The 11,971-nt window shown below is 30.1% G+C and overlaps 1 protein-coding gene across 2 annotated transcripts in view; it reads right to left on the bottom strand.

Annotated features, from left to right (window-relative positions):
• Nucleotides 1-1,627: 1,627 nt before the first annotated feature.
• LOC124359642 (probable multidrug resistance-associated protein lethal(2)03659) overlaps nucleotides 1,628-11,971 on the bottom strand; it is a 59,184-nt gene continuing 48,840 nt past the window's right edge. Inside the window, exons 21-26 of one of the 2 annotated variants that reach the window (XM_046812550.1) lie at nucleotides 11,397-11,524; nucleotides 10,591-10,836; nucleotides 9,598-9,770; nucleotides 8,507-8,636; nucleotides 7,719-7,829; nucleotides 1,628-3,107 (exon numbers count right to left, since the gene is read on the bottom strand). In XM_046812550.1, the coding sequence (XP_046668506.1) occupies nucleotides 3,063-3,107; nucleotides 7,719-7,829; nucleotides 8,507-8,636; nucleotides 9,598-9,770; nucleotides 10,591-10,836; nucleotides 11,397-11,524 (833 nt within the window). In that variant the 3' untranslated portion in view covers nucleotides 1,628-3,062. The remainder of the gene's footprint in view (nucleotides 3,108-7,718; nucleotides 7,830-8,506; nucleotides 8,637-9,597; nucleotides 9,771-10,590; nucleotides 10,837-11,396; nucleotides 11,525-11,971) is intronic. The other variant, XR_006922180.1, reaches the window with a different exon arrangement.

Genomic DNA, 11,971 nt, shown 5'->3' with positions numbered 1-11,971 from the left:
TTTGGTTGGGGCACTGCGATCTTACATTAGGCCTTATCAGATTCACCACCGCTGTCGTGGTCTACTGGTCTATTTAGTTCCTATCAATTTCAAATGCATATAATGTTAAAATTCACTATATAAAATACTGTAAATAAAACTTGCTAAAATACGAATTTGACACTCCTAACCTAGGGCCTACAACATATATTATTAAACTTGGGTTATTTTGAAACAAAACACTAATTATTTGTTTCACTACATCACTCCTGTGAAAGAGAAATACTTTTCAAAACATGTTTATACCACTTGACTAAATAATAACTTTAAATAATATTACATACTTGCAACAAGAAACATAAACTAACAAACCAATACATTAACAACAGCAAAAAAATGGCAAGAGTGAAAATTAAATACAATATTCTTCTTCTCCCTGACATATGTCAAAGATCAAAATGTACCGAACTTCATACCAAATGATACATTGATTTATCTGCTATCCAGTGCTACCATTACTTTTGTCGAAAGAATTACAATTACTTTATAAAGTGGTTTTTTGATGGCGATGTTTGTCCATCGCTGCAGCAATTGTCACCAGTTGTTGAGAGTGATAGACCATCGCTGCAGCAATCATCACCAATACCTGGGTTCAAAAGACTACTTTATTCTAAATGCATCTATCTCCATTGCTTGTATTCTGCTTCTGATATAAGGGGAAGAGCTTCTGATATCCTTTGATTTTCCTTTAACTACAGTAAAATTGTCAAGGGAGACAACCAATTTTGATAACTTTATGTGCAAAACACTCACAGCTTTGTTCATCAAGGTGAGTTTTAGAATACTGCTTAAATATTATTTTCAATGCATTAGATGGTTGATTCGTCACTGGTGCAATTCTAAATTAAAATCTAGATGGTAACTTTGTCTTTACAATCTGCACAACGCTATTGATCAATGCATAATTATTTAATATTTTCTAAAATTTAAATGTATACAAATGTTTTTGCCACTTAGGTGAACCTCAGCTGAGAGTGTCAACAGCTGTTTAGGGTCAGTTAACTTTGAATTACATTTCGTAAATGTTATAATTATTTTCCAGAATTATTAAACATTCTGAGAAACTTTTCCAATGTTTCTCGCCTTTTAAACCTTCCTAGACTTCTACAAATATTTCAAAACTAAAATTAGTCAAATCGGTCCAGCCATTCTAGAGTTTTAGTGGGAATAACAAACGTCTTTTCATTTATATATATGAGAAGTTACGTGAGGTATCTCTGTACAATTTATGATGTTTAATGTTTTAGATATTGTCTGAATGTAATTTTTAGTTAAATTACAATTCAAGTTTTTCATATTTTGCAGGAAAGTGTTTGAAAACAGTATCAAAGACATTGACACTTTAAATGAAAAGTTGTCAAACTCCCTGGAACAGCTGAGTAACCAAGTAAATAATGGATTGCGTTATGAAATAAGTAATCTCAATATACACGAAGACCATAAAATTTAATTTTCCATTTCATGTAAGAGATTCTATTCTATTCTTGTGTTAGTTTTCTATTTTAATTAATAAGATTAAATTTGATGTTAATTTTATATTAAAACTCACCTGTTATACGGATACCAAATGTAATAAATTATATTCCTATTAAATGTAAATATTTTCCTTTTTATTTTAGTCTAAGCCTAAAATAAAATTAAAAAAACAGTAAGATTTGGTCTGATTAATATAAGTCTCTCCAACATTTAGTCTTAGCATCATTTGTTCTCGCCATGATTAGAATAATTATTCATCTTCACTCGATCAATTAAGAGTTGATTGAGAAATTCATTTTATCTGATGATCTAACTAATCATATTTTTGTGTAAGAAAATAATGGTGATTAGCTTTATAAAATTATAGTTTGAAATACTGATTTTTATTCAAATTTCTTATATTTGCATAGAACCAGTGTGTCAGCACATCGTGGAAAGTGCATCAGATGAAAGTACTCCTAAAATAAACAATCTATTTAAATAAATGCCTTTATTAATACAATATTAGTCTTGATACTTACAAAACTAATACTTTAAACTAAATATAAATAAAAACATGTATATCTTCAGTAGCAGTTCCAAAATGTTTGTGTGACATTCGTTAATAAGAATTTAAGGTTTTGTGTACTAAAACTCTAAAGAACATTTAAAGGTAAAACAGTGAATACTTATAAGGAAGTAATAAAACGTTATGATGTTTTGAAACAAATAAAAATAGATAACTTGATGACAACTATACTTTTGATCTTCCCCACAATATTCAGTAAAATATCAAATCAAATAAATTGTTTACAATTCTTACACAATATTATTTATTGAATTTATATAAATCAATTTACATAGATAAATTCGGGAAAGGAATCCCTCTATCTTTAAGCAATAAATATATAGACAGGGATTTAATTACAAAAGTAGATGAATAAATCTCAATCAATCAATAAGTAGGATATATGTTTAAACATACAGTATGCAGATTTTATTCATTATAACAATTCAAATACAATATATAATATTAATGACATAGTTCTTATTACTAGTTTATAGAAATGGGAAAACAAAGAATTATTTATAATAAGGAACGTGTTGGTTTCTTTCATTAAATAACTAAGATGTACAATAGATCCCTGGTTATCCAGACCTTCTGATTAGTCAAATCAGCTCTGGCATGATTGCAACATTATATAAATCAGGATGAAACAAGTAAATGCCATCGGTTGAGCTTATTGCGATATGATTTGACATGGTGAGTAAGTATGAACTGCATTGTTAACAGTAATTGCACAAGAGGTAAGTATAACTTACATAATGTATGGCTGCATGTTACAATGCCTGCACACATTAGGGTGGAAATTTGCAAAATAGCTCTGTTTGGTATAGCTGCTTTGTCAGCAGGAGTGACACGTGTACCAACTCAAGATGGTGTGTGGGTTATTTAACTTTGGATTTTCTGGGCTATTTGTCGTCTGGCCTACTATTCGTCACATTAGGTCAGGTAATCTGGACTATTGTTCGTAAAACGGAGCGTATAAATATAGCGTTTTCGACAACTATGAGGATTTTGGTCTTCTTAGAACGGTGCTTTGGTTGTAATTCTGAAAAAGAACAAAAGTCAAATTAATGATCAAGATATAAAACTAAAAACAACAATATTTATTTATATTAAATTGAAATAATATTGAAGAGTTATATGTACTGTGCTAAAAGAACAGGACTAAGTGTCCATTTGATGAAAGCTATCTGTTGGTGTTTAAGTGTGTAGAGTTACACAGCACACCTTCCTTCAGTGATTAATCAAATAGATAGAAAGCAAGAAAAAATACTGGTAAGCTAAATGAAACATATCTGTATATTAGTAAGATGTAAACAGTTACTGTTGACTATGTTTGTTTCTTAAAGAATTTCTATATACTTTAATCCTTTCAATGCCAAGAGCTGATAAGAAAATGTCGACATATTGCATTTTACTTAGCCCATTTTAAAATGGGCTATCTGATTTGTTAAAGCTAGTAAAAGCTATTTTCCAAATATGAGAGAAAACTTTTATGCGATTGCAGATTTTAAATATTTTGCACAAATATACGGGTGAGTCAGAAATATGGTAAAATATTTTAAGACGTGATTGTAGAGCTAAAAATAAGAAAAAAATGTTATAAGAAGGTAGGTCCGGAAACGCTCCATTAGTGAGTAATGGCTGCCGAAAGATTTTGCTTTGTTTTCAGTTCACCTGGTGAAATTAAGTGATTCTGAAATGCTTTGTTCTTACTTTTTAACTCAAATAAGTTGGATATATAAGGGAAATCACCTGAAAAATCAAATAAAACCACTCTAGAGGTTGTAGTGTGAACAGTTTTTGAGAAAAAGTATGAAATTTTCCAAAAATCTAATAACAAAAATACCGCCTTAAATGTTTGATGTCCAATAACATTGTTAAATGACCAATAAACAAATTGTTTTTTCCTAAATAAGATTGTAGAGGATTTAATTCTGAAAACAACCATAATAAGCAAAGTTAACTAAATGTGTAAAAACTTTATGAAATTGACTCCTCATGTATTACACTACACAGCGAACTGTTGCTGTTTTATAATAAGGAATGGGTATCTTATTGGTAATAGCTGGTAATAATTAATCATTTAAACAACAGCTGTTCAAACATTTTTAAATAATAAATAATCAGCTGGGCATTTATTATAAGATGACATATATTACCTCATTGTTGAACAAAACAACAAACTGTAAAGATAATGTATGTTTGTGTTAAGTTTTTTAACCAGTTATTTTCATCCATTTTATTAGTGATTTTGTGTTGTGTGTTTCATTTATAAAAAAATGGAAGGTAATAATCATGTGTATTCAAACTCTGAATTAGCAGACATGCATTTAATGTATCGTTTGGGACGCTGCAATAGTACTGCAGCAAGACATTTGTATCAAGAGAACTTTCCTAACCGCAGGTGTCCAAGCGCAAAATTTTTTGCCACTAATCATCAACGCCTATCTGAAACAGGTTCTTTGAAGTCTTCGGAGCATAGTATTGCAGGCATCATGTAGAACTGTTGAATCATTTAGCATTGAATCATTTCAGCATAGTTGGTTCTTAATGAAATTTCTGATCATCCTAAAAAAAGAGCACTAGAGAATTGTCACTACAGTTCAAAGTCAGCCAATCTGGTATTCGGAGAATACTACACGAGTACCAGTACACCCACCCCACTTCCAGCATGTCCAAACTCTTCTGCCACAAGACTACGCTCCCCGTGTTGCTTTTTGTTGATGGCTTCTGGGAAAATGTGCTGATCCAAACTTTTTAAATAAAATTTTGTTTACCGATGAAGCTCACTTTACAAGAACAGCTATCATTAACTTCCATAACAACCACACTTGGGCAGACAGAAAGCCTCATGCTATAAAACCTAATCGCCCACAACATCAGTTTTAAGTAGATGATTACGCTGGAATCTTAGCAGATTATTTAGTCGCGTTCATGCTTCCTCCCAGGGTTAATGGCGTAGTGTACTTGAACTTTTTAAGAGACGAGCTACTTAACCTGTTTGATGATGTACCTCTGAATTTGCGCCAAAACATGTGGTTTATGCATAACGGGGCACCTGCGCACTACTCTCTGGCTGTTCGTGGACACCTAAATGAGAGTTTTACAAATCAATGGATAGGCCGAGGTGGACCAGTTTCATGGCCAGCAAGATCACCGGACTTTAATCCTTTAGACTTTTGCCTTTGGGGACATTTAAAAACATTAGTTTACTCTTCCCCAATAGATACCATTGAAGAACTCCGATTAAACATTTCTAATAGAATAGAAACCATTAAGCAGACACCTAGAGTTTTTGAACGGGTCCGAAACTCAATGAGAAGACGCCTGAACACGTGCATTTTGAACAACGGATGTCATTTTGAGCGTCATCTTTAATCTTCCGGTGAGACTTAAAGCAATTGTAGATATGTTTATTGTATTTAAAAATACAATTTTGAACTAAAAATATGTTTGTTTTTCACCAGCTGTTACCAATCAGATACTCATTCCTTATTATAAAACAGCAAAAGTTCGCTGTGTAGTGTAATACATGAGGAGTCAATTTCATAACGTTTTTACACATTTAGTTAACTTTGCTTATTATGGTTGTTTTCAGAATTAAATTCTCTACAATCTGTATTAGGACAAACAATTTGTTTATTGGTCATTTAACAATGTTATTGGACATCAAACATTTAAGGCGGTATTTTTTTTATTAGATTTTTGGAAAATTTCATACTTTTACTCAAAAACTGTTCACACTACAACCTCTAGAGTGGTTTTATTTGATTTTTCAGGTGATTTTGCTTATAAATCCACCTTATTTGAGTTAAAAAGTAAAAACAAAGCATTTCAGAATCACTTAATTTCACCAGGTGAACTGAAAACAAAGCAAAATCTTTCGGCAGCCATTACTCACTAATGGAGCGTTTCCGGACCTACCTTCATATAACATTTTTTTCTTATTTTTAGCTGTACAATCACGTCTTAAAATATTTTACCATATTTCTGACTCACCCTGTATAAGAAAAGTCAGTATGACATATACTTACTTTTTTGAAACTTGGTAAGTTGTGCTTGTTGCTATTTACAAAGAGAACAAAAATAAAGTTGCATACCAATGTATTAAGATAAAAATATTATAATTTTTCTTTAACACCACGTAAAAAATTAAATTTGTTGTATGATTTTTTAATTACAAATTTCAACAGATTTTATCATAAAAAAAATATTATAAGCCATATCACACATTTCTCCCAACACATATAACAAAACAAATCCCATTGTGTTTATTTTTGAAAAAGTTGTGAATTATTGTGTGGAACACTACACAAATATCAAATAAAAATCTTAGTTCTAAAAAATATCAAAACAGTCATACAAATACTTATATTTTTGGAATTGTATAGTTTGTTCGTATGTACATAAAGAATAATATAAAAGATGCATCCAATTAAATTAAGATCATAAAACTACAATTTTTGTAATCCAAAGTTTAAAAAACCAAAAATTAAATTTTTAACTGTATTTTATTTATTAAAAAAATTTTAACATGTTTTTTCATTCAAATGCAAGAAACATAATACACACATATTGTTTGTGTTGTAATATTACAAGTTATAGCCTATCACTACATAAACACCAAAAGAGCTTAGCACTGAGAGAGGTGACCTGTAATAAATGCTTGGCATTCACAGCGCTAAATTGTCACAAGTGTTTAAAAAAGGATTAAGCACATTTTTAAAAAACATTTTATGCTGGTAAACTTGTTTCGTTTATCCTCTTTTGTTGCCAAAGTAGGGATCTAAAACAAATCAAACCTGAAACACTTAAAGCAACTTTACCAATAATAATATAAGTTTTGATAATATTTTTCATTACATTTTATTTCGGAACTAAATCATGGACATAAAATATTCTTATATTTGTCCTTGTGATCTGCAATTTTTATACCCATGATTAAAGTTGAACAAAGTTAGCTCCCAAAATTTATCTAAATGATATAATAACGAGTAGTTTAATATTCCAAAAAAGTATTTATCAATGTACAGTATACTACAGTCAATGAAGTTTATTTAAAAATTAATGTATTGTCCTACAATTTCTAGATATACTTGTAGAATATTATTTTGTTAATAATAATAGACATTATATTTTTTTAGTTCTTAATAGCTTAAGAATGAATAAACATACACACAAAGGTTTCCATTAACATATTTAGCATAAAAATTAATCAAAAGTCATGTGTCACAATATCACATTTGTACAATATTTAAAAAATTAGTTAATGCTAGTTTACTGGATGAAAGATGGTAAATGTCAACTATGTCAAAATATAATATTTATTATGTTATACAATAATGGTGGTGGTTCAGTAGCAATATAGGAAGAAATTTAGAAAAAATAAGGGGATTTCCATTTAAAAACCACTGTGTATAATTAAGTGAATGTGAACTCTGTGTTTTTCAAAATCATCAGAGAATAAAAAGAAATGTAAATGGTTTAAGGGCCCCAAATGCTTGCACATTTAAAACTCAGGCTCATTTACTCATGCTCAATGTTTTACACCACTACTATAAAATGATATCCTGCATATCCTCTTTTGTGTAAAAAGAATATGTAACAAGAACAAATAAAATGTAACTAAAATAAGAATAGCGTAATTACATACCAAGGCTGCAATGTTATGCAATGATTCTGCTGCAGTTCTGCCCAGCTGTTCTACCATTCGGTACAAATAACCATGCTTGTTTTCCAGTAGGATATGAGGATGGTCAAACTCCTGTATTTCACATTCACAATTTCAGAGCATTAAGCAACAACATGATTTATTTTAAACTTCAAACCCAGTGTCCATGAGGAATTTTTAAATGTACATATGCTTTTATGGGTTTTACAAATTCATTTTTAGAATCAGAGTAGTCTTTATTTATTATATTTTGTACAAAGCACAATATGTTAATATGCTACTTAAGCTTATTTACTATATTTCAAATTATTTCAAAAATTACAAAATATTCAGTAGCAATATTCAGTGGTATTTATATAATTCATAAAACTTTTAAATCATTTATAATATTTTTAATATTCATTCGCAACTGAATTTTTCTTTTATGTTACTTTAAAACTGCACAAAACCCTTAAAGTCCAAATTGACGTACTTTGTCTTTTTAAAATTTAAGTACATTTTGGAACACCAATTTCTCAGTACATAAAAATTTTCTGTTGCATGGATTGTTAAAGTGTCAATACTTTTGCTTGTGTAAAATGTGCCACGTCATCTATAAACGCACTAGATTTTCCAAAGAAATTTAATTTAAGCATGTAATTTATAAATACAAGAAACAGGATCCCTGAGGAACTCCGCACTCGATTCTTAGAGGTCCACTAGTGCAGCAGAGGTACACATTCTCTGTTATTTACATTCAATTGCTAAGGGTAAAAGAAGGTTTTACTCACCACTACACAACCATTGCTCATGACCAGAATCTTGTCTGAATCCATGACAGTGTTCAATCTGTGTGCTATTGTCAGTACTGTGCACTCTGCAAACTTTCGTCTGATAGTCTTTTGTATCAGAGCATCAGTCCTATAAAACAGTTTTAGTCACCTCATTTTAATAATATTTTAGTTACTCTATATTTAAAGTATGGTAAATAACATTTACACAGTTTTAAAATAAATTTAAATCTGTATTCAAAACAATAGACTCATGTATACAACAAACAATTAGATGCACTGAACATTTTCAGTACAAGGAGCATTCTTACTAATATTATTACTTTGGAGATATTTCTATGAATAGCGTCGGAATGATTTATATGTATAGTATTGAACAGCTTAAACACATCAGGACCTTACTAAAAACAATGGAAATCTTTCTAGCATCTGGAGTCACCATATTAACAAAGTTCACTGTACTAAACAATGTTTTGTTCAGTATATAAATAAATGCAAAGTTATAAATGTAAGTTAATAAACGATAATACTTATCCAAATTATTTTGAGCACCTGTGACGTGTTTTAAAATTTTTTAACAAAGTTTGAAATCCTTGTAAAATGTATAAAGTTAGTTACTTAGGAGTGTTTCCCCGTGGCGTGGATCAAGAGGAATCTATGTGCCAAATTCAGAGCTCTAGGACCTTTCATCAGGAGCTATCACACAGACAGACAGAAAATGGCTTGATAGTTATGTTCTTACACAGATCAAATTGGTTCCCACTTTCGTATTACATGTGCTTTAAAAATATTTAATATTTTTATTACTGCTTAACCGCTACACTCCCAGTGTCCGGACACTATACAAAACACCAAGAATATTTTACTGGATGTGGGAGTGTTAGGGCTATAAAGTTATCCAGCTAGGGTGGATAAAGTTTGGTACAATTAGAGAAGTAAATTAATATTTATTTTTAAGCATTATAATAACAGTTTTAATTTTTAAGAATACAACCAGAGTTTTAAATTTAGAAAAACCAATTTTATGTATAAGCTACATCAAACTTTGGATTCTTAATTTAAGTGTATTAACAGATCAATGAATAACTTACTGTAGATCTACATTAGCTGTAGCCTCATCCAGAACCAAAATCTTATTGTTACGGACGATGGCTCGGGCCAGGCACATCAGCTGTCGCTGTCCAACACTCAGATTGGCTCCACCCTCTACGATTTTACTGTTTAAACCTTGTGGTAAGTCTTCTATCACTTCTTTCAGTTCAACCTAAATTAAAAACATAGGCAGATGAGAATAGTTGCATCTTTTTTTCTTATGGAGAGAATTAGGAAAGCTCTAGCAATAGATTTAACTGCTAAATTACTACATTTATATTTATATTTTGGGTGGAAATAATGAAATCCTGGAGGAATTATAGAGGCCTTGCTTTAAAAGGATAACCTCAGTTACATGCCGTAGTATTTAAAACATAAAGGATTATAAATTTATATGTTTTGTGATAGTCTCACAAAAAAAAATTAGATAATATCTTAGGCAATTAGACACATTATTAATATAATTTTCAACTTAGTATTAATTGTTATTTGATTTTGTACTTAATGGACTTTATTACTGAATCATTATTACTGAATTTAGAGAATTGTTGATTATATTTGTCACCTCTGCTATAGTACAGTACACTATGTCAAATTGGAATTGTGGTTAGATATTTTGATGTAAACTGTAATTTATCAAAACTGTGATATTTTAAACAAAGCAAATCAAATTTTGAATATTAGTGTAGTTACAAGTGCATACATCTAAAGATGAGACAGCACTGGTCTATGCCTTTTTTTTGTGTAAACGAACAAAATTTTGGCACTTCTACTGGAATAGAGAAGAAATAATAGGTACGAAATACCCTCCTTATAATTAGAGGGACAAGGTTCCTTCATAAAGGCATAAAAATAAATATTTCCTTAATATTGTATTTTTGTAGTAAAATACCAATCAGAATAATCTGTAATCTTACCAAAACTAATGTATTATTAAATAAAAATGTAACAATTAATATGGTTTGAAAATTGTACAATCTTGCAACACATACCTCCTCTAAAGCACTCCATATTGTGTGATCAGAGTATTCATCAAAAGGATCAAGGTTTTTGCGAACATTTCCAGAAAACAACACAGGTTCTTGAGGAATAACAGAGAGTTTGGACCGTAAATCATGGAGTCCAAAATCAGTCACATCAATGCCATCAATGATGATTTTTCCTTTGAATGAATTAAATCGAAATAAAGCAGCAGTTAATGAAGATTTACCTGCTCCAGTGCGGCCAACAACGCCAACCTAAAAATAACTTTATGTATACATATATTTTAAACAGTACCTGTGTTACATCAAACATTTCTTATATTTTAAGAATAATCAAAGAGATATTAAAACATACTTTTAATGATTCTCTATATTATTTTAACCATACATAAAAATATTTAATTTATCAGTGTTAACCACAATGTATTTTCTAAAAATTTGTGTTAGTATTAGGTAAAGTTTATCTTATATGACAGTAGTGGCCCTTTTTGACACAGGATGTTAACTGGACAGATATTATACATAAGTACAACTCATCATTAATTTGTAAAGTTTCCTAAAGGAACACCAATATCTCAAACAAAGCAAAGTAAAATTTACCATGTTTTGGTAGTGTAAAGAAAATCATTTTGTGGTTGTTGAACTTATTACAGAGCTATCTATCTAATCACATCGGATTATGTTGAAATACTCAAATTAATTTAAATGTCCAAATACAATACAATAATTTTATATCAAAGAAAGTTTTATATAGAAAACATTTGTAACACTCTTCAGTATTGTTACCTAGACACCTCCTTCAAGTCTAATCTTACTTTTTCTCGTGGTTGTATGACAAATGTCACGTCTTTCAAAACAGGTGGCAGGGAAGGATCGTAAGACATGACCACATGGTTGAACTCAACTTCACCTTCAGTCGGCCAATTAGCAGGGGGTTTTTTGTCTGGAAAATAATTAATTGGTTGAATACTAGCTAAATAATAAATAGGACCAGTCAACAGGATTTGTTGGTGTGCTCAGTACGGTCAATAATGTTAGTACAGGTTTGGCTGTTGAATTGCTCAGTGAACAAATTATTCCAGTGAAACTTCTTTAATTTATTATTTATGTGATTTAACTTCTATTTTAAAACGGCTGTTTTTATGATAATCTTACTATTACTAGGAAGATTGTAACACTTTTATTTTTAAACTTTTGATTTATTTTCACATCATTTTGTATCTTATTTTAATAATTATATTGACTATAAACATAACTTTATCTGCCAGCATACAACCTCATAAAATTAATCCACACATGCAAGTCTACATGTCAAATTGTCAAAGATTGAAAAATAGAATGAAAATTTCACTTTAAAAGTCTACACAAATTTAATTTGCCTGCCATAACT

Source organism: Homalodisca vitripennis, chromosome 4, assembly GCF_021130785.1.
Source record: "Homalodisca vitripennis isolate AUS2020 chromosome 4, UT_GWSS_2.1, whole genome shotgun sequence".
Lineage (NCBI taxonomy): Eukaryota > Metazoa > Arthropoda > Insecta > Hemiptera > Cicadellidae > Homalodisca > Homalodisca vitripennis.
Note: the sequence above shows the minus strand (reverse complement) of the source record. Positions and strands in the feature narration are given on the sequence as shown.